Raw genomic sequence first — 23,311 nt, 5'->3', positions numbered from 1 at the left:
TTTCACAAACTTTGTCAGATTTTAATGTACAGTGGTATGCAAAAAATACAAAAAATTATAATGAAAAATTACAGTGCACAGGAATATAATGACACCACCTTGTGAGACGTTTAATCAATAACACAAAAAAAAAATTTAAATTGCCTTCTGGTTCCAATAAGAACTTTAAACATCAGTGGAACCCTTCCAATCCACCTTTTCTTCCCATAAGAGTGGGCGCGGCCATTTGTAAATTGTATGGGTGTGGCTTCGGCCTCATCGCGTCCTGCTATTTTTAGCTGTACAAAATTCCTTTTGCTGCTTGATATTGCAAATCGGTGTGTCTTGCCATATTATTTTAATGTATTATCCTAATTATGAGCACATTGGTTTGTAACAGTTTTACTGTTTACTAGCTGTTTTTATTCTTAGCGTTATTACCTTATAGCGGCTAATGAACCGGAAGTCTCACCCAAAGATTTACTTACGCATTAAAGAAAAAGGTGGACAGCGGCCGCTAATAGGGTATCTAGCTATACATATCTATGTTCTTTACAGTGGAAGAAGTTCTTTAGAATTGTAAAATATTCTTCACACTAAAAAAAATTTTCTTTTAAGAACTGTTCACAGAAAGGTTCTTTCAGGAATTGAAATTTAACTCCTTTTGGAACATTTTAAGAGTGCACTTTTCCTAACACACAATCGCCAAACATTTTTTTTTTCACAATAAACATTGTAAACTGTAACTCATAGCATACCACAGTGGACATTTGTTATTCAAACGCTATTTGTTTTCTTTATTTGCATGGGATAACTGTAAAATACTGTCCAGAGATATATTGCTGGATATCTCTATGTTATTTCTCTCTGGGTTTAAAGTTTAGAGCGACGCTGTTGATGCAGAACCGCTGACCAGTCGGATCTGGACCATCATCGAAGACGTGTCCAAGATGGGCATCGCACTGTAACACAAAATGACATGTTATAGTGGTATCTGGCAACCTGAAAGGAAGAGGGGAATTATATGGGGTTTCCGAAAAAGTCAACACAATGATTAAACCGGCTGACATCATTGTCTTGCACTCACATGTTTGCAGATAACCTCTGTTCCTGTGCTGCCAAGTGAGTTGTCAGGACGACGGACAATATTGGCGTGACTCTCGTCTTTTTCCCACGTCCCGTGAGCCTCATAGAAGGATGGCCACCCAGTTCCTGAATCATATTTTGCTTCTGAGCTGTCGAAGCCAAAGGCATGGTTGTATTTATATTTGCAAGTTTTAATTTATGATTTATATTAACAGATAGGGATGCACAATATTATCGGAATCAGCCGGTGGCTTTAAATGTAAATATCGGCATATGAAAAGTTTTGCCGATAATTCTTGCCGATAAGGCGAATAACACATGTGCTCAGGGTGTGCTAGCAATTAGATCAAGTCAGCAGTGTGGCTCATTCTTGAAGCAAAGTTTTGCCTAATGGTAATTAGATTCACTGTTTCAAATAGCTGCATTTAATCTAAGAATGCAGGTACAGATTGACACGATCAGTGTGTGACAGAGTAAACGGGAATACTACTTGCAGCGACAGCCTCCCCCAGGTCCTAATGACTGTTGGGTACGGAATTTTAATTCCGTAGGGGGCGCTGTTGGCCTACTTCTAATAAAATTAAAGTAAAATACACAAATAACATTTAGACTGTTTCTGATTAAATAAAGCAGTAATTGATGTCATAAAATCATGAGTATGCTTTGATTTAAAGGTCAGAAGCTGTAGCTTACATGAAAAAAAACATGACACTTGTAAATAAAATTATTTTATTATTCTAAACAAATTGTGATCTCTAAAATAACTCTTTTTCTTTAGACCATCTACAAATGTTAAATCGTAAAATAGAATGTTATGGTTACCAATGCACTTTTATGACCAAAAAAAAAAAAAAAAAAAAAAAAAAAAAAGATATATAATTTATTTATAGTTATTTTCAAAGCTTCAATGTACTGTCATTATAACTTGATTATTGTTTATATAACTCTAACAAATATGTTTTTGTTAAAAACTAATCAAAATAAACAAAATATGCTTACAATTGCCGCACAGGAGAGACTTGGTCAATATCAATATCGGCATATTGGATATCAGCAAAAAACCATTATCGTGCATCCCTAATTTTAATATTTATTTCGTGTTTTAAATCATTTTGTTCTTCTGTTTCTCCATAACTGTAAAAATGTAAAACAATGCCATTCTGAGGAGAATTACACATTTTTAATTGTATTTTGATGTAAGTTTTAAAAAATTCTTACCTAAAAAGAGGGGAGTCACAGCAGACACAGTGGTACATGCCCACCTCATTGTGATTCAAGTAGATGCCACTGAATGGCTATAAAATAAAAATTTGTTTTTTTTTTCTCAAAGTTATAGTAAGGTATCCATCTATATTATTTGAGTTATCAAATGAGCTTCAAATATTATTATTGCTTTGTTAACTTACCACCTCTGTCCCCTTTTCTCTTGTGACAACATACTGTTCTGGAGTCAGCTTACTTTGCCAATCTGTAGACTTGTCATAACGTGTCAGTGACTGCAAACCTGTGTAAACAGGCATAAATTCTGTTCCAACACAAACCTCTTAATGTAATGGGTAATATACAAATCTCACAATTTGTAAAAAATAAAAAAAAAATACAAGTGTTTCCTCCTATTCACTTTTATCTAATGAAATGTTTCATAAATATTGTTTTAATTAGTGGTAATTTTACATTCTATCATGTCGGTATTCTATAGTATCTCTCAAAGTCACAGGTCTTTAATGACATCATTCTCTAGGCAGTGACATCATTTCTGCTAAGAAAACAACATGAATTTGATGAGATTTCTGTGGTGTTAATCAAAGAAATCGAAGAAATCTGCGTTATACTGTTTAATATAGTAAAAATATATATTGCTATTATATCTAAAATTATCTATATTGTGCAAACTGTTTCTTTTGCAGGCCTTTCTCAAAAGCCAACACTGTGTTTGAGTAATCAGATCACGCATGCATTTTCTGATCTACATGACTAGAATAACTGCAGTTTGCACCGACTCACTAGATAACGAAATGGAATTGCATAAAATTTAAATTGCACAAAATCGAACAATTTCAGTCATATGAATATCTTGTGTTTTAAACACAATATAGATCGAGACAAAAACCCTACCCGTTGTTGTAGACACAAGCCGAATCCCTGCAAATATCCTCCTCTGAGGTAAAATTGATTTGACGGTCGCTCCGTTGGAAACGATAGAGGAGAAACGAATAAGAAACCGTGACATTTTTCTCGACATATTGTTTCATGCAGTGGCCTGACTTTCTCCACTATTAGTTAACATGGGCTACCCAAAAGACTGAAAAGAAGCTGAATTGAGCTCAGTTGTTCAGCTTCATTCCCCCCCTCACAGCTCGAGCAGCGGAAACCGGTCACAACTCAAAGACTTTATGGGTCACGGTCGACTGGCTGAAACTGATCAAACTTTGCACCTTTTGTCAGTGGACCAACCGTCGTCAAAGTTTTTACAAATTTGATTTTTGGGTTCCTTGTCTTATCGGAATGTTTTCGCTCTTATCATCATATAGTCTGTATTTAATCGCAGACTTTGACCTTCATATGGGAGAGAAACATGTACCGCCTTCTACAACAATTTATTACCTCAGAGATAATACAGTGTAGCTAAGATTTGACCCAGAATTCACAGAATTTTTGATAATACTTTATTAGAATTAAATTCAGTTCACTTTGACAGAGTATTAATAAAATATAAAATGCTTTGCTGACCCCAACACCAAAATTCATATCAAAACCATTCTTATATGAAATCAAAATTTTGCTATTAAATGATCTGATATGCCAGAGCTGCTGGTGAATTGTTTTTCATGAGGTTTCCAGGCTGATGCATCAGATCTATGATATAACATTCAGGCTGTGAGTGACCATACGTTTTCTTTGGACCGGTAATGAAGATTTCGTTCCATGCACGGTTATATTCTCCTCTTGTGAGACTGCAGCTCAGCCCAATTCGGTCTGCAAGAACCTAAAGTGTATAGCAATTACTCTGTTACAAACAATTGAGTGGAAATATCTGTTGCAGCTAAAGCTGCAACCACATGTCCCACCAAAAATTCACATTAGTGGTTGATTTTGTTTTGTTTTTTCAATATGTGATTCCTAAATTATTACATTGGTTGCACAGTCACTGTCAGGCCATTTTTTAGACTGTTAAGCAAAGAGAGAGCTCTTTGGAGCACATTAGGATGTATAAATATAAATTACCTTGTAAAGCAATGCTCTATGAAAGTAGGTGCCTTTTTTTATCTTTCCAATGAGAACGATATTGGAACCGGCTTCAAATTTCAGCTCGCTTATGTGCAGTTCCCACAGATAATTATGTAGCTTATCTGGCTCAACCTGGCCGCCCATTGCATCACACACTAACCTGTGAAAAAAAATAGCATTTTTTTGTCACATTTCAGCCGTGTAGATGTTGAATATGCTATGACATTGAGAAAAAACTCACTTGGCCAAAGCCGTATACATTTTGACCACATCCTGAAGTGGCAAGATGGATTCAACTGCCTCTTTGACAAGGTTATGAAATGCAGCGTCATACGGCAAGCTCCATGCTTCATCCACCACCATTTCTGGCTGTGGCTTATACTCATCCTCATCCTTCTTTTTCTCATCCTCTTTCTGACCTTTTCCCTTCATTTTACTTTAGAAAGAGATAAGAGTGAGACAGATGCTTTACAGAAGTTAAAACAACTCACGTACACAAACCTTGGTGTTTTGCTGCTCCTTTTGCTGCTCAAAACAGATGAGGCTATAGTTTCTGTCAGACTATCTTGCTTACGATCATCTGGTCCCTTGGTAATAAATCTGACAGAATAAGAAGAAAGAATGAGCATTTTTAAACCTTAAATATTTCAATAGTACACTACCAGTCAAAAGTTTTTGAACAGTAAGATTTTTCTTGTTTTTTAAAGAAGTCTCTTCTGCTCACCAAGCCTGAATTTATTTGATCCAAAGTACAGAAAAAACAGTAAAATTGTGAAATATTTTTACTATTTAAAATGACTGTTTTCTATTTCAATATATTTAAAATGTAATTTATTCTTGTGATTTCAAAACTGAATTTTTAGCATCATTACTCCAGTCACATGATCCTTCAGAAATCATTCTAATATTCTGATTTGCTGCTCAAAAAACATTAATATTGTTGAAAACATCTTTGATGAGCAGAAAGTTCAGAAGAACAGCTTTATTACCTGAAATAGAAATCTTTTGTAACATTACAAATTAACTACAATGTAAAAAACAATTTGTTGAGTCAACTCAAAATAATTTGTAACCTGGCTGCCTTTAAATTTTAAGTTCAGTCAACTCAAAAAAACTTATTCAACTTGAAATGTTAAATTATAATAAGTGACAGCTTAGATATTTGAGTTGAATCAACTTAAAATTTTAAGGCAGCTGGGTTACTTATCCATCTATTAAGTTTAGCAAACACAAATATCTAAGTTTTTACTTAGTACAACTTAACATTTTGTTGAATAAACTTATTTTAGTGTATGCTGATCTTTGTACTCAAAATGTACTCAAGTGTTTTAAATATTAATAATAATAATAAATGTATGTTTCCTGAACAGCAAATCAGTATATTAGAGTGGATAATGTGACACTGAAGACTGGAATAATGAGTTTGTTTCTTCATTTAAACAGATTTAGAGGAGTTAAGCATTACATCGCTTGCTCACCAATGGATCCACTGCAGTGAATGGGTGCTGTCAGAATGAGAGTTCAAAGATGCGTGTTTGCAATAAACAGATTCATCGCTGAACTGTTTTTCAAAGTTCAGACCAGCTAGTTACATCTAAATCATGACAGAAATATGCATAGATCAATGTTTACAAGGAAAAACAGTGCAAAACAAGTCTAAACAAACATGTTTTTTTGTGAGAGGACAACATGGGATGGGCTTGTTTTACTGGAGCAAGCGTCATTATGGGTTATGGATTGGTATTTTGGCCAGAAATTATGGTTTAAAGTTAAAATGCCTTATAAGGATAGACTTTTTCTTACAAACACACAGTTTTCACAAGGCATTAACTGATGGATTATTGTGGATTACTTGTGGATTACTGCAATCAGCATGTTTGTTCATTCTGACGGTACCCATTCACTGCAGAGGATCCACTGGTGAGTAAGTGGTGCTAAATGTCTCCAAATCTGTTGTGATGAAGAAACTACATCTACATCTTTCATTTTTGGATGGACTATGCCTGTTAACATTCACTGTGCAAAACAATCAAACTACTTTGTAACATTTCCTAGAGCTGTGAATCAAATGACCTTTGTGTTCACACTGGCATTTGACAAATTTGGATGGCAGAACCGAATCCACAAACCTCAAGATTAGTTGATCAGAACAAACACAAAAACACACATTTAAAGCTGTCAAGTAATGTTCTGTTCATAATTTAGAATCTTTAAATGTAATTAACTTGAACTGAGCATAAGTTGTGTTGCACGGGCCTCAGTGGCAGGATTCCCATTTCTCCTGTGGGAGCTCTGGGCCAGATTCCCGAGCCAATGCACGCAAAAGAATTTCCCCGGGGGAAATTCATCTATCTACATCTATCTGTTGTGCAACAGAGGTATTTAATATTCAAGTGTGCTGCTGTAGAACTAATGATGTGGAAGAAGGCGGGCTCTGAAAGCCTTTATTCTCCACAAAGAGCTTGTTTTCTCTCTGATGTGAAAAGAGATCTAAATACTAGTGGAAGAGAATGAGAATGTTTAGTGTAGATGTGCCCCCCTCACAATGTCTATGAATACACTAAATCAGTGAGGGAACTACTAGTTTGATACAGTGTTTGAGCAAGATTCATGTGATGGTAATTTGAAACAGCAGGTTTGGATTGCCAAAGCATGACCCTTGGCCTTTACATACTGATCCGGGAGTTTCCCATTAACTGCAATCGTGGCTCTATGTTGGTTGACAGCTTGTTTTGATATTTCCTCCAAGGTATGAACCTGATGACCCTTTTTTATCTGCAGAAGGAAGAAGCGAAAGCAAGAGAAAAAAGAGAGAGATTGATTGATGTGTGCAACCTCTGCGCATTGAAGATTTGTTTTGGCTATTGAAAAACATTCACTTTTGGACCTGTCCTGGGTCGTAGAAGCCATCAGTAGTTATATCGCTGGCTGACAGGTGTCCTGTCAGACTATACTTCAACGATAGATTACTGTCTAGAAGCTTCTGTAGTGCCAGCTCAGTAAATTTGTTTTTACGGTTTGGTGACAAGTTGATTTCCTGGAGTATCTCCAGAGCTCTGTAAGATTGATGACAACAGAACTAAATGACCAAACAATCAATGAAGAGACACTTAACCAGCCAAAACATCTGAAAGAGTGAATCTTTCAAAACTAGAATCTCTCAGGAACATGTCCTGGTCTTATATCACCCCCAAATAATAATAAAAAAAAACTTTAAAAAGCCTATTATAGCAACATTAAGCTTTTGTTAGTAGTAGTATTGCTTTATGACATCATTTTTATGAAAATTACAATAGTTCTTCAATTAATTCTCGTTTAATAATAATGTCTATGTATTTAATAATACATATTATTAAATACATAGACATACATACCAACACTACCAGCCAAAAGTTTTTGAACAGTAAGATTTTTTTTTTAAATAAGTCTCTTCTGCTCACCAAGCCTGCATGTATTTGATACAGCAAAAACAGTACAATTTAGAAATATTTTTACTATTTAAAATAACTGTTTTCTATTTTAATATTTTTTAAAATGTAATTTATTTCTGTTATTTTAAAGCTGAATTTTTAGCATATTTACTCCAGTCACATGACCTACAAATATCATTCTAATATTCTGATTTACAGCTCAAAAACATTTATTATGTTGAAAACAGCTGAGCAGATTTTTGTTTCAGGTTTCTTTGATGAACAGAAAGTTCAGAAGAACAGCATTTATCTGAAATAGAAATCTTATGCAACATTATAAATGTCTTTATCATCACTTTTTAAGTTTTTGAATGGTATAATGTATAATGTTACAAAATCTTTTTATTTCAGATAAATGCTGATCTTTGGATCTTTCGATTCATCAAAGAATCCTGAAAAAAATTACTCAACTGTTTTAAATATTGATAATTATAATAATAATAATAATAATAATAATAATAATAAATGTTTTTCAACAGGAACTCAGCATATTAGAATGACACTGAAGACTGGAGTAATAATGCTGAAAATTTAGCTTTGATCACAGGAATAAATTACACTTTAAAAATATATTCAAACAGTAAACAGCTATTTTAAATATTACAAATATTTCAAAATTTTACTGTTTTTGCTGTACTATGGATCAAATAGAAGAAAAGACTTCTTTAAAAAAACACTAAAATTTTACTGTTCAAAAACTTTTGACTGGTAATGTACATATTATTTCATGGCAGTGTTTGTTGTTGTGACTTATAAATAATATTTAAATTTAATTAAATACAGAAATACTGTGATTAGAATGTAAGGAATGGCTACTGAGGATAAAGTGATTTATATAAAATGTCCATATGCAGTACAGGATTGAAAATTTTGGAGGAAATGTGTATAATTGTCATAGAAAATAATCACAAATGCAAAATATTGTCCTAAAACAGGCTTCATTCTCATCTAGAAAACTGATACTTGGGATTTACTGCCATCTATTGGTTTTACTTTAACAGTTAATTCTGCAAATGCCTATTAAAAGTCTATTAAAAAATCCTTGCAAGTAATGTTTTTCCAAAATCCCAGGCTTATTTAAACTTGGGTCATATATTAGGTTCAGACTTTGAATTTGGGAAATGTATTAAAGTATAAAACATGCTTACCCAGCATTACACAGTTCTAGGGCTGTTATTTCATCATTTGCACACACACTAATTGCCCAGCAAGTATTTCTCCGAATTTCTGCATTAATAGATTTGAGAAGCTGAACTAAGGGTGTCAAGCCTCCAACATTTCTCAGCTGCATGTAAAGAAAAACAAAACAATACAATGACCAGAAACTGCACATAATGCAAAGTACAAAAATATCCATTTACGTCTTTCACACCCCTCACCCAGAAAAAAATGTTTGTTTTTCTTACACTCAGTTAACTGATAAGCTGTGGCGATTGTATAGACCTTTGAAATGGACTCTGTTACCTCTAGCCTGGCCTCTGCATCACAGGCCAGTGAAGCCACAGCCTGCGTTGCACTGATGAGTATGTTGTTGTCAGTGGAGTGTAGCAGCTCCACCAATGATGGCATAGCTTCATGAGCCAGAATGCTTCTGCGCAGATCCTCCTGCGATGCCATGTTTGTCAAGACTGATGCTGCATACACAGCTGCTCCCGTGCAGCTGTCTCGCAGCTGTCGCACCAAGAGCATGTCGCCCTCTGCATCATGTATAGCACTGAAAAAGGGATAAAGAAAGGTATATAGCTGTGCAATACTGTATTGACTATATAATGTTGTTGCATTCAAAATTATGACTCACTAAGCATTGAGATTGTTGCTGTTGGTCAAGCTGGACAGGGCCTCTGCTGCAGCCATTCTTAACTCGCTTTCTTCACTATTCAGCAGCTGCACGATGGGTTTGATTGCATCTGAAATGCGCAGACACATCAGTGCTTCAATGACACAAAACTAAAGTCAAACTGAAATATAAAGGGAAATAAGAACAAGCCTGGATGCTTGATGTAAATAAGTTTACCCAGACATCTGAATGTATCTTTGCTGGAAAGGTTTTTGCTCACTGTTGCCACAGCCTGGCATGCAGCAGTGCGTACGCTCTCATTCTCTTGCATGAGAAGGTCAGTGAGGGTCTTTTCTATGTTTCGTTCATGCAGAATTTTTCTGTTCTCACCTTTATGGAGAGTGAGGAAAACAATCATTTGTACACAGTTTGGATTGTTATACAATTGTAATGTGAAACAATCCTGTTCTGTCTATATACTTTTAGACAAAATGTGGAAAAATTGCACCTTTATCTTCACTGGGGAAGTACACCTCAAAGCTACACCTACAGTATATGTACCCTTAAAATACTAATATGTCATGCTAAAGTACTAATATACCCTTGAAGTAAATACAAATACAGCATGTACCTTTCAAGTACTAATATGTCATCTTAAAGGGACTGAACCACTGATCTCACATGGACTATATTAACAATGTCCTTACCACCTTTCTGTGCCTTGAGTAGTACAATTGCTGTCTACTGAGGGTTAGAGAGCTCTCAGATTTCATCAAAAATATCTTGATTTGTGTTCTGAAGATGAACAAAGGTCTTAATGGTTTGGAACAACATGAGCGTGAGTAATTAATGATAGAATTTTCATTTTTGGGTGAATTATCCCTTTAAGGTATAAAATGTCTCTGTAAATACAAATATACAAACTTTAGGTAGTAATATGTCCTCTTACTAATATGCACCATTAAAGGAGAAGTCGACTTTCAGAACAAAGATTTACATATAATGTACTCACCCCCTTGTCATCCAAGATGTTCATGTCTTTCTTTCTTCAGTCGTAAAGAAATTATGATTTTTGAGGAAAACATTTCAGGATTTTTCTCCATATAATGGACTGATATGGTGCCCCGATTTTGAACTTCCAAAATGCAGCATAAATGCAGCTTTAAACGATCCCAAAAGGCGGTTGTAAACAATCCCAGCCGGGGTCTTATCTAGTGAAACTAGGATGATTTTGAAATGATTTTTGAAGTTGAGGGAGAACAATGCGATTGGAGTTTTTTTTGACATACCCTAACTGTCTTGAGCCAGAATACAGAGTACAGGCAGGGCCAGACAAGACGAGCGTTTGAGATTAAAAAGTATTTAAATTGTATTTTTTAAAATGAAAATAACCGATTATTTTTGCTAGATAAGACCCTTCTTCCTCAGCTGGGATCGTTTGAAGCTGCATTTAAACATATATTTCGGAAGTTCAAACTCCGGGCACCATATCAGTCCATTATATAGAGAAAAATCCTGAAATGTTTTCCTCAAAAAACATAATTTCTTTACGACTGAAGAACGAAAGACATGAACATCTTGGATGACAAGGGGGAGAGGAAATTATCTGTAAATTTTTGTTCTAGTAGTGGACTTCTCCTTCTAAACTGTCCTCCTAAGGTACTAATATGCACCATTTAAGTATTATTTATTATGTACCTGGAATACAAATATACACTGTTAAAGTACTAACATGTCGTCTTAAAGTACTATTCTGCACCTTTAAAATACATATGTACATGTAAATACAAATCTGTACCCCTGAAGTAGTAATATGTCCTCTTAAAGGGACAGTTCATCCAAAAAGGAAAATTCTGTCATTAATTAATCACTCTTATGTTGTTCCAAACCCATAAGACTGTTCATCTTCAGAACACAAATTAAGATATTTTTGATGAAATCCGAGAGCTCTCTGACCCTCCATAGACAGCAAAGCAACTACCACTTTCAAGGCCCAGAAAGGTAGTAAAGACATTGTTCAACAATGTTTTCTCTTCCATGTCCAACCTGACCTCATGACGAAAATGTACCTATGGGAACTTTTTCGCAAGATGCGAGTTGCGAAATGCATACCGCTATGCAAGTTTTGTGACATGTTCAATGTGAAATGTCCACTGAGTGGTGCTAAAAGAAATTCATTTTTTTTTCCCCGGAACAGATGAGTGTAGGTATGGTAGGTATTATATGTTGATTTTGTATGTGTCATCACAGTTCTGATTTGAAATGTTCATTGAGTGGCGCTATAACTCTAATGCTCTGTGACTTTTTAAAATAACATACCATCTGCACTATACCTAAACCTACCCGATAGCATGAACAAAAATGTAAAAACACAACTGCAAGAATGTATCAGCTTAACTTGTTTCTCCGATCTCTCATCTTTCAGCTCTTTCATCGTGAGTCACAGGATTCATGTTTTTCACAGGATTCGTGAAGACACACACTGTACATAAAACAGTCTTCGTAAAAATGTCTGAAGATTTCAACACAGAGCCTGACTTATGTGAACCAGAATATCTAGACAATGAACTAACAGAGATGAAAGTTCTATGTCGGAATGCCGGCTCTTGCATCAGCAGCACCATACGCATGTGTCATGGTACTCTCATGAATGTGCAGTTGAACCACTGTCGTCACATAGACTATTTTAACGATGCCCTTACTACCTTTCTGTTCCTTGAACGTGGCAGTTGCATGGCTGTTGACTGAATGTCGAAGGTCTTACAGGTTTGGAACAACATGAGGGTGAGTAATTAATGACAGAATTTTCATTTTTAGGTGAACTATCCCTTTAAGGTACTAATATGATACCTAAAGTACAAACATGCACCCTTAAAATATTAATATGCCCTCTTAAGTTACTAATATGTATCTTTAATGTAGTAATATGTCTTCTTAAGAACTAACATGCAACTTTTTAGTACAAAAATATACTAATATGTCCTCCTAGAGTATTAATATGCACCTTTATGCAACTAACGTACACTATGGAGTTCTCAGTTACATACAAAAATGCAACCTTAAAAGGAATAATTTGGCCAAAAATTAAAATTCAGTCATTTACTCACCCACATGTTGTTCCAAACGTGTCTGACTGGCAGAACAAACATAATATCTTCTTCTATGTTCCACAATTAAAGTTTTGGACTAACATGAGGGTGTGTAAATGAAGACAGAATTTAGAATTTTGAACTACCCCTTTAAAGTACTAAAATACACATTTTTGCACATTTTGTCCAACAGTGTATAGAGCACAAACTAATTTGTAAAAAAAGAGAAAGACGCTTTTTTCGTACTGCTCTGTGCCATTTTGGCTATGGCTTTAACTGCATTAGCCTGCGCTTCAGGCAGTGTGGACATGCCAACAAACTGCAGTAGCTGTTCCAGGCCACCCATCGTCTGAATAAGCTGCATGGACTTGCTGTCTTCCAGACAGTTCAAGATAACCCTGAGAGCCCCCTCATGCAGGTCACTAAACTCCTGTAGGGAGGAGACACAGCTGCCATTACAGCTCAATCATGTGTTGCTTAATTTTCATTGAATTGCTTGAATTGCTCTCAACTTGCATATGGAAAGCTTGATTGCTTGTAATGAAGGTGACTAAGGAGCAGTTTCAAAAAGTGCTCATGAATAATTCAGATGAGAATAATTAGTCTACTTTGGTTCCAAGGATCTCCAGGATTCTGTCAAAGCCCTGTACATTCCCAAAAGCCACGCGTGTTTCACTGTCAGTGGTGATGTTCTCTATGGTGCGCAGGGCAAGTTGCTGAATAACTGGGAACTCTGAGCGTAGCAGTTCCAGGAGCGGTGGGAGTCCATTTAGTCCCTGCAAGGCCGCTCGATTCTGAAAATCCTGAGTGTGCACAAAGAATAAAAGAGCACAAATAATTGATTTTAACTGCATCCTTCTGGTATTCAAAGAGTTATGCTTTTAAAGTTGATTGAATATCTATGGCATGGTCCAAAATGCAAAATCATTTCAAATCCAATGTTCGTCTAACAATTGTGTTTTATTAGAGCAGTAAAATACCACCCTGACTGATGCCTTTTAGTCTAATTCACAACAGACCTTTTGTTTGACTCAGACATCTGTTGTCTTACTTGTACAAGATTAAAGATGCACTCCACTGAATTTTTCTTCACATCAGGATCTGGGCTGGACAAGAGCTGAATAAGAGGTTCAAGTCCTTTGTGCTCAAATATCTGGACTTTGTAGGAAAAGTCCACAGATAATGATGTCAAACACAAAGTGGCAAACTCGTGGACCACAATATTCTCTGAGGAAAAGAAAGTAGAAGGTAAGGAAATAAAATAAATAAATAAATAAATAACATGAAATAAAATAAATTGTTCAAAACATTGGGGCCTTACTTGCGTTATTTATTTAAGAAATTAATTATTTTATTCAGCACTGATATATAGTGATAGTAAAGACTTCTCTCAAGGTTATATATAATCATCAAGGCTGCATTTATTTGATCAAAAATACAATAAAAACAGTAATATTCTAAAATATTAATACTATTTAAAATTATGTTTTTGTGTTTTAATATACTTTAATATGTTTTATTCCTATGGAGGCAAAGCTGAATTTGCATCAGCCATTACTACAGTCATCAATGTCACATGATCCTTCAGAAATCATTCTAATATGCTGAGTTATTATCAGTGTGAACAGCTGTTATACTTAAATATTTTTTGTAACCTGTGATAATTTTTCAGGATTCAACATGTAAGAACAACATGTATTCAAAATAGAAATTCTCTCTCTCTTCTCTCTCTGTGCGTGTTTGGGAAAGTTACTTTTACAAGTAATGTATTACAGTATTGCATTACTCCATGAAAAAGTAACTAATTGCATTACTTATGGAAAGTAATGCATTATGTTACTTTTGCATTACTTTTGTCACTTTGGTTGGGCTTGTTTATTTGTTTTTTAATAACAAAAAACCTGAAAGTTAATTTTTTGGCAAATATACGAGGGCTTTAACGTCAAAAGTGAAATTAATAAGCCTCATGCTGAAGGAAGTGCCAGTTTCTTTTAAAAAGGAGAGTGTCAGTAAATAAATGAGAAAACAAAGTAACTTGCGTTACTTGTATAGTGTTTTCATGACGCGTCATCAATCAGTCATATTTGCGGCACTGAATGTAAACAATGCCACTGAACCGAACAAAACTTGCATATTTTGCTGATTATTCCTGCTGCAAATGGTCCATTATTGTCATGGTTTGGGCTGTACTAATCAGTCAGACCGAGAAAAACATTTGGAGCACTATAGACTGCCAAAAGTTATAACAAATCAAGGAGAAAAGTACAAAAAACTTTCAGAGGAACAAAAGGCGTTTGTAGTTGGCCAAACTGGACCAGGACTTCCAAGGCAAGAATCTTGACAACATTTGTTTGTTCTTATAATTTCAGGTCATGTAGGTTAAATATATGTTAATATCATAATTAATACTGCTTATATGTTTTATTACCACCTATTAATTACGTTTGTCAAAACTAAAGCTTTCCTGCTTACGAAGTCCTTCTCTATAGGATTTAGCAGCTTCCACACATTTTTCTGTGGTTTAGAAATAAATTAAATAAATTAGCAGAACAACATATTCAGTAGTACATTAAAGGAGAAGTCCACTTCCAAAACAAAGATTCACATATAATGTACTCACCCCATTGTCATCCAAGATGTTCATGTCTTTCTTTCTTAGCACTTTTCTCATTTTTTCAGGGTCTTATCTAGCGAAACGATCGATTGTTTTCATTAAAAAATACGATTTAAGTACTTTTATATGGAGAAAAATGCAAATGTTTCCCTCAAAAAACATAATTTCTTTACGACTGAAGAAAGAAAGACATGAACCTCTTGGATGACAAGGGAGTGAGTACATTATATGTGAATCTTTGTTTTGGAAGTGGACTTCTCCTTTAACAGTGTAATCCATGCTGTAGGGCTGCACGATTAATCGAATGCGTTTATGAGGCGTGCTTAGTCAGTAAAGCCGGTACTTTGATTAGTAGTAAAGCTCCATCACGTGCGTTCAGCTGGAGCGGCAATTAATACACAGAGCCGTAAATCACTGACAAGCTACGCCAAATCGCGCTTATAATCGCCGATGAATTGCATTCTATTATGAGCGTGATTTGGCGTAGCTTGTCAGTGATTTACGGCTCTGTGTATTAATTGCCGCTCCAGCTGAACGCACCTGATGGAGCTTTACTACTAATCAAAGTACCGGCTTTACTGACTAAGCACGCCTCATAAACGCATTCGATTAATCGTGCAGCCCTACCATGCTGTTGTTTACATCTGAGTATCACCAATACTCAGATCCGCACATCCGGGTAACTGACCAAATCGTGACAAAAGTGCAAACCCTCGATTTGAAATAGTAACTCATTTTCTTGTAAATTTAAAAGTAATGTGTTACTTTAGTAGTTACTTGGGTAATGTAATCTGATTACATAACCCGCGTTACTTGTAATGCGTTATCTCTAACACTGTGTGTGTGAGTGCACTGAAATTGAACATGAAATTAAAAAAAAAAGTGTCAGTACCTTCAGGTGATAGTTTGCTGATGATTGCAGGTATCACATCCAGTGTCTTCAAACACTTTTTAACTTCATCTGTTTAAATACGACATCTAAAATGAAACTATGTTGCCGAACATCGTTTGATTTATTAGCAGTGCCTATTTTTGTACCCTACGTACTATTAGAAGCCATGACGCCCAGAGCCATGACAGCATTCCTGCGCACAGTCTTGTCCTCGTGAGATATGAGACGAGAAAGAGGTTCAATCGCTCCCAAGCACATCAAAGAAGCCTTATTCTCATCACCTAAAAATATCAGCACAACAGCAAAACACACACAGGGATCGATAAAGGAGAGCCACACACGGGAATACAGCAAGCACTTACCTTGCAAAATACTGAGTGACCTTAGACTGTAAGATTAGATGACACTGTTACCTTTTTCTGCGAATTTGTGAATGGACTCACAAGCTTTTGCCAGCACCTCTTCTTCAGGAGAGCTCAGCATGAGAACCGCCGTCGCTGCTGTTTTGCTCTCGATAGGTAAAGGGTCGAACTGAACGAATATAACGTGTAGGTTATTAGAAGATAAAATATTTCAGGAAAGCCCTGCAAAATCACACGAGTGAAGAAAAATGTTCTCACCACATCTTTCGAGAATGGCTCAGCCTCTTTTTTGACTTTTTTCCCCATTTACAGATCAAATTCTTCACAGGCCTGCATAAAGGAACAATATTTAACGTTAAAAACGAACACAGAACATCTTTCAACGAGGTATATAATATCAATAAACAACTTAATAAATGATTTCAACAAAACGTAATAATAAGCAACTTCTGCAAAACATAAACATACCTTCACAACACTGACAGCTGTGTTTGGGTTTCTGTTTAGCATGTTTCTGTTGCTAGGTGACAGATGTAACTTACCATCTCACCTGTAGGTGGGGCAAGAATCACTCCGAAACATATTTGGTCATTTATTTATTTGTTTAAAATATGTCGGTCATGAACCGTTAGGTGGCTCTGACGTAATCATTTATTAAATTATACACAAAATAATCTAATACATTTAAGAAACTGAGAAATTGTGAAATAACACAAGCCTTTCTAGTACTTATAGTAACACAAACAGCAAATGCCATTCCCATAAAACAAAATATGCAATAAAACAACACTACCAGTCAAAAGATTTGTAATGTTTTTTAAAAAAAGTCTCTTCTGCATTTATTTGATCCAAAGTACAGCCAAAACAGTAAAACTGTGACATATTTTTACTACTTAAAAAACTGTTTTCTGTTGCATATATTTTAAAATGTAATTTATTCCTGTGATCAAAGATAAATTTTCAGCATCACTACTCCAGTCTTCAGATGTCTCATGATCCTTCAGAAATCTAATATGCTAACTTCTTTCAAGGAACATTAATTATTATTAATATCAATATTTAAAACAGTTAAGCACATTTTTTCAGGATTCCTTGATGAATAGAAAGATCCAAAGATATGCATATATCTGAAATAAAAAGCTTATGGAAATAATACTTTTATTTAGCAAGGGTGCTTTAAATTGATTAAAAGATGATAAAGACATTTATAATGTTACAAAAAAATTCTATCTCAGATAAATGCTGTTCTTCTGAACTTTCTATTCATCAAAGAAACAAGAATAAATGTTTCTGAGCAGCAAATCAGAATATTAGAATGATTTCTGAAGGATCATGTGAATGAAGTAATGATGCTAAAAATTCAGCTTTAAAATCACAGGAATAAATTACATTTAAAATTATATTCGAATAGAAAACAGCTATTTTAAATAGTAAAACATTTTAAATGTTTTTGCTGTATTTTGGATCAAATAAACACAGGCTTGGTGAGCAGAAGAGACTTTTAAAAAAAATGTATTACCATTAAAAATCCTACTGTTCAAAAACTTTTGACCGGTAGTGTATTTTCAGAAAGCAAAATGATTTTCTCCTATTTTAACATAATTAGTGTTGCGGGCTGAAGCATTTAGTCTATACTGTTTACAAGCTTGGGAAAAAAATGTATCAGTGTTATCTTGAATTTCATCCATCTAAGATGGTATGAACTGTCATTGGAGAAGACCTGGACCTTCATATGAGAATCATGTCCAGACTCATGGAACCCACCCACTCCATGTCATGCTTGCTGGAATGAGGAGCATGTTTAGTAGGCTGATCCAGCCTGGGTGTAACAGGGAGCGCCATACAAAGTCATTTGTACCATAAGACTATAATACAACACATCCAGAACACATCCTCAAGCATTAAAATTAAAATGCATCATCTATCTATCTATCTATCTATCTATCTATCTATCTATCTATCTATCTATCTATCTATCCTTTTTTAGCTTAATGCCAAATCAAATTTGATTTGTTTTCAGCTTTTCTACCAATGTATTCATTATCCACTCTCAGTCTAGATTGACCCAGTCAAAATAAATATTTGAGTTGTAAATCAAAGTGTGTGTGCGTGTTTGTTTGTGTGTGTCTGTGCGCGCGCGTGCGTGCGTTCGCGCGTGTGTGTAGCTGTCAGTCCGTCAGTTGGGCAGTGCGGATGAGCCGGATACGCCAACTTCAAGCAATATAGCTGAGAAAATCCACACCGAATTCAGCCTCGGACACGTTCCACACTCGGAATACTGGCTTCGTCTAAAAATAAACATCTTTTCGGAGCAGACAAACGACAAAGAAAGAAAGTGGGAGTGGGATTTTGCATGAGACATATTTGAAGGGTTGTTGGCTTAGCCTGACTGGGGTGAGTTAGCATGCTAACGGAGCAGCGCTGCAGTGGATGTCTCTCCACCCGCTCTTTTAGTTTTAAATTAAACTGACGTCGTTCAGATTACATTTGAGTCTTTGTTTTCAGTGGTATCGCTCAGTATTCGGTTTGTTTTTTCTTTAGGCGAAGTTATAAAAAGCTCCCGAGGGGAGACTGCCTTGGCAGGCTAGCTAGTTAGCAAGTAAGGAAGGCTTACTAATGAAGACTTAAGGAGCTTTTGCAGTTTACGGAGGAGAAGTTAAAAATTATAGGGGTTTGTGCTCTGAAGTTTAATGTTATACGTAACAGCAGACTGTTTTAGCACATTTGGCGAGATATTCATCTGTCTTGCGAGCTAATAGTTGAGTTGGTAACGTTACAGCTAGCTGGCTGCGGTTAGCTAACTGAACGTTATGCCAAATGATATTTTACTAAGGGACAGTTAGGACACCACTAGCTTAATTAAAACACTTGTCACTGTGTGATAGTTAATTTATTGTTATACAACAAACAATGGCCTCGGCTGGTAACACTGTCTCATCGTTTGCGAGCAAAACAAAAACGAAGAAGAAACACTTCGTGGCTCAGAAAGTGAAGCTGTTTCGTGCCAGCGACCCTCTGCTCAGTGTTCTCATGTGGGGAATAAATCATTCGGTGAGTCAAATCTCCAGTCTTTTTCTTTGTTTGTGTCCCTTATTGATTAGTGCATTAGAGTTAACGAGAAAAAAGAAGTTCGGCATGTCTCGCAACCTACAATTGGCACCATCTGTTGGGTACATGCACTTCATCAGAGGTCTGCTTTGATTTTCTCTTGCTTAACATTCAGTTTAATGGACAACATTCTGTTTTGCGGCTTAAAACCCTTGCGGTTGCATATAAACAAAATCTGTCAATGTTTATATGAAGAAGTGTTGAGTTAAGAATATTGTGCATGTCAGAAGAACTTCTTGACAAGGTGATCATATTATTAGAAATGATTGTAAACCCTTAATTAGAGGCTTATATAGTTATGAATCATATTTGTAAGGTCTGTATGTCCTTTTATGTACATGCAAAGAAGTTGCAAAATAATATCTGTGTGAGTAGTGGAGTTGTGGGTGAGTAATCATTTCCTGTTGGAAGTTTTGGTTGCAAGATGATAAGCTTAGAGGTTTGCTGAAGCAAGACTCCTCTCAGCTGACTACTGACTGTTATTGCTTGCGCCATTATCTGTATTGTTGATGTGTTTCTCTTATAGGCCTACGCGTTTTGGTTGGAAGTGGTTTATGTTCATATTCTCGTGGGTCTGTTTGATTGTATTCTGAGGTGATTTTATGATATTTTGTGTTTGGCGTGACGGTCGTCACCTCCAGCTGTTTCTTTATGAATGAAGTGTCATGGACCAATCATGCAGCATTCCTTTAGTCTTCTACGTGAACGTTTTTAAAAATGTCATTCTTTGGACGTCTTCAGGGTTACAGCTTGTTTTCAGTTTCTTCTTTTTGCTACATTGTCTGGTGACATTTTCCAAGCGGTAGCTGTGTTTAGTTGTCTGAGACGTATTAAAGTTTTGTTATTTTCCAGTCACGCATACCAACCTTAAGTGTCTTTTTTCTGATTTATTTGTATATTTACAGTGGATAAATGTAGCCTACATGGATGGTTGACATTTAAGAAAAAGCTCCTCTAGAAAAGGAATGAAAATAATGTAGCTATTTGTATTGTACTCATGGCCTTTTGTAAAAGCGCATCCTAGTTGTTCTTTGTTAAATATAATTTCATCAGAATTTTAAAAACACTAATGCACATAATGCATGTATGTGTTAGTATTAATATTAATATTAGTGGTTATTTCTATTTATTCATATGGGTTAGTATCAGTTAGTTAATTGTGGACACTTACGTATTTTTTATATTATTATTTACTTTTGCCCTCATCTAACCATTATTTGCATCAACAAAAATATAGATTTTTGTTTTTACAGAATTTAAAATAATAATAATAATTATTATTATTATTATTATTATTACTGTAATTATTATTTAACTAATTGTACTTTTAAATGTAAAAAAAAATTGTAATATAATTGTAAAGTAATTATTGGCTAATATCTGTTATTGCCAGAATTATAATGATGTTTCTTGTTAAAGTCGCAATGCAACAGAAGTAGAAACAGATTTTTTCTTCTGTTCTGTAACATAAATCTGAATGAAACTGATTATTAAAAATGGCATGTAAGCATGGTTTTATCCATCGGTTGTTAAATTTATGAAGGAAAATCTGAATATTTCACTGGAATACTGAGTTATTACATTGTAATAAACCCTTATGCTGTGCTACGGTCACTTTGACCCAGAGAGCATTTCCTTTTCCCCAAAAATGCTACTTTTGCTTTGGACTAACACTTGCTGACTGTGCTCACACAAGGTATAATAACTTTCCAAAAAGTTTTGTTTTTTTAGGGAAAATTTTCTCACCTAAGCTCAGATTAATGAGGTTGACAACCAATCCGTTCCAAAAAGAAATACAACAACTGTGCTGACAAAAAGATTGAATCCAAGATTTGGTGATAATATCGTATAATGAGAAATTTACAAGCGGTTTTTAAAAGTTAAAGGATCACTTAGCAGAAGGGCTAAACATTACAAAAACACAGTTCAGTCTTTAATTTAGTTTTACGTAAAAATATTAAATCACACCCGTTTGTTCCCTAGTGAAAAATAAATATGCTAAAATGTATTTTAAAATACATTTTTTTGTAATGCCAAGTATACTAAAAATACATTTAAATATTATGCACTTAATAAAAATACCCTGCAGTTGTACTCAATTGTATACTAAACTGGTAAACTGCTAAATTGGAGCAACTAATTTTGTACTTAATGCACTTCAATTGTGCGGACATAGTGCTGAATGCCAACTAAAAGTGTAATTGAATAATAATTGAACCAACAGTGACTTTGAAACTTATTTTAGGCTTGATATTAAAAAAATGTGCATTGTGCACAAGTAGTTCTCCAAATAAAATTACAATTTTATATCAGTAAGTCTTTAGTCAGTAAATATGTTGATAGACTTGAACTATGCTTAGTATAAAATAAATGCATTTTAAATCTATTACTTTTTTCACCAGGGTTAAGGTTGTTTTGCATGCTATAAACATCAACAGAGAGCTGTGGTGCTTTGTGCCGTGGGTCAAAGCGGAGGTCAGGTCTTGGTCTTGCAGGGCTGGAATGGAATTAGAGAGAGGGGGAGAGGCCAAAAATCACAAGAGAGAAGCGGAGAACAGATCCTTCCTTATCTGTGACAGCCCCATCAGTTAAATACATTGACCGCCACTGACTGCAGCTACATTCTGAAGGCTGCAAGAGGATATTGAGTGTTGGATATTTTTGATATCAAGCAACTCTGAGAGCATGTGGTCAAGAAAGTTGAGGGTGGAGTAGTTGGTGCAGCTCTCTGTGGTGCTTCCACTGCTAATGAATCATGCATGCAGCTGCAGGCCCTCACTGAGCTCAGACTACTAAACAGAAAAGCAGCAGCTCTTGACCACTAAGGACCACGATGCTTGAATTTGATTAGCAAACCAGTGAATGGGGAATATAATGTAACCTTATTCCATCTCAAATCAAGGAGCTCCTCAGCTATTGTGTTTCTACCAAAGACTAATTTGTGTATGCATTGAAATTGATATGAGATTTAATGCTAATAAGGCGGATATTCAGTTTAGATGATCATGAATCCAAACACTGTGGGAAGTGGTTGTTTTAGTCACTCGTGGCTGTTTCTCTGCTTACTCCACACAGGTCTTTACTCTCTCTTAATCTCTTTATCTCTTACTTTTCTCTTTGTTAAGCCCTCCATGCTTCCCAGACTCTCCCGCCCTGACCAAGAGTTGCTCTGTCTGTGTCTGGATTGCATAAGGAGTTGCTAAAAATACGCAAGATACAGCAGCCTATCTGTGGCACTGGGAAAATAGACACACTATTTTATTTTTAAACCGCCTAAGGCGAATGCTGATGATCTTCAAAGTCTTTAACGCTCAAACCGAACACTTTGATTAGCAGTGCATCTGTAGATCATTTTCACATGCTCTTCTCAGTAAAATGCAATTCTGCTCAAACGCATGTGGGTTGCTATTTGCCATTTACTTTGCCGTAGGCGTATCAGGTTCAATAAAAAGAAATTTGCTAATCGCAAAGCCACTTCAGTCCACACTAGATAAATCAAAACTAATGGCACTGATAGTCAGAGTTCAGTTCATTCATAGGCGCTTCTTTATTTGCAAGGCTTACCTAATGACGTCTACACAAATTCAGTGTGCCTAAGTTTGTTATTCATATGAGGGCAGCACAGGTGAATGACCTGGGTAACGGATTTACCTTAACCTTGAGAAGTCAGGGATCAACATGTACCTTTGATCACACACATTCTTTA

General features: G+C 35.5%; 3 protein-coding genes across 3 annotated transcripts in view; 1 reads left to right on the top strand and 2 right to left on the bottom strand.

Annotated features, from left to right (window-relative positions):
* Positions 1-556: 556 nt before the first annotated feature.
* On the bottom strand, positions 557-3,448 carry msrb2 (methionine sulfoxide reductase B2). The gene is made up of 5 exons (XM_051097919.1): positions 3,181-3,448; positions 2,472-2,569; positions 2,284-2,360; positions 1,067-1,214; positions 557-941 (listed from the first exon to the last, which is right to left on the bottom strand). The coding sequence occupies exons 1-5, from the start codon at positions 3,305-3,307 to the stop codon at positions 837-839; spliced, it is 555 nt and encodes a 184-aa protein (XP_050953876.1). The 5' UTR covers positions 3,308-3,448; the 3' UTR covers positions 557-836.
* armc3 (armadillo repeat containing 3) lies at positions 3,352-17,014 on the bottom strand. Its single transcript, XM_051097914.1, has 18 exons — positions 16,966-17,014; positions 16,756-16,827; positions 16,549-16,666; positions 16,291-16,416; positions 16,136-16,204; positions 13,681-13,856; positions 13,238-13,432; positions 12,876-13,059; positions 9,778-9,930; positions 9,562-9,670; positions 9,228-9,477; positions 8,912-9,048; positions 7,181-7,349; positions 6,968-7,068; positions 4,795-4,893; positions 4,535-4,729; positions 4,291-4,453; positions 3,352-4,051 (listed from the first exon to the last, which is right to left on the bottom strand). The coding sequence occupies exons 2-18, from the start codon at positions 16,801-16,803 to the stop codon at positions 3,851-3,853; spliced, it is 2,493 nt and encodes an 830-aa protein (XP_050953871.1). The 5' UTR covers positions 16,804-16,827; positions 16,966-17,014; the 3' UTR covers positions 3,352-3,850.
* Positions 17,015-18,644: 1,630 nt separating this feature from the next.
* The window catches only part of pip4k2aa (phosphatidylinositol-5-phosphate 4-kinase, type II, alpha a), a 33,913-nt gene continuing 29,246 nt past the window's right edge, over positions 18,645-23,311 (top strand). Inside the window, exon 1 of the mRNA XM_051098115.1 lies at positions 18,645-19,548. Within this exon, the coding sequence (XP_050954072.1) occupies positions 19,408-19,548 (141 nt within the window). The 5' untranslated portion in view covers positions 18,645-19,407. The remainder of the gene's footprint in view (positions 19,549-23,311) is intronic.

The sequence above is a fragment of the Labeo rohita genome, chromosome 24, assembly GCF_022985175.1.
Source record: "Labeo rohita strain BAU-BD-2019 chromosome 24, IGBB_LRoh.1.0, whole genome shotgun sequence".
Classification (NCBI taxonomy): domain Eukaryota; kingdom Metazoa; phylum Chordata; class Actinopteri; order Cypriniformes; family Cyprinidae; genus Labeo; species Labeo rohita.
Note: the sequence above shows the minus strand (reverse complement) of the source record. Positions and strands in the feature narration are given on the sequence as shown.

Excerpts from the sequence above, each read along its gene's own strand:
- msrb2 (XM_051097919.1), bottom strand. The coding sequence starts at position 3,307 with ATGTCGAGAAAAATGTCACGGTTTCTTATTCGTTTCTCCTCTATCGTT. Across the intron at positions 2,570-3,180 it reads GCTTGTGTCTACAACAACGG|GTTTGCAGTCACTGACACGT; the intron begins GTAGGGTTTTTG and ends CTGTTTACACAG. Across the intron at positions 2,361-2,471 it reads GAGAAAAGGGGACAGAGGTG|CCATTCAGTGGCATCTACTT; the intron begins GTAAGTTAACAA and ends TTTATTTTATAG.
- armc3 (XM_051097914.1), bottom strand. The coding sequence starts at position 16,803 with ATGGGGAAAAAAGTCAAAAAAGAGGCTGAGCCATTCTCGAAAGATGTG. Across the intron at positions 16,205-16,290 it reads GGGCGTCATGGCTTCTAATA|ATGAAGTTAAAAAGTGTTTG; the intron begins GTACGTAGGGTA and ends GTATTTAAACAG. Across the intron at positions 9,671-9,777 it reads AGATACATTCAGATGTCTGG|ATGCAATCAAACCCATCGTG; the intron begins GTAAACTTATTT and ends TGCGCATTTCAG.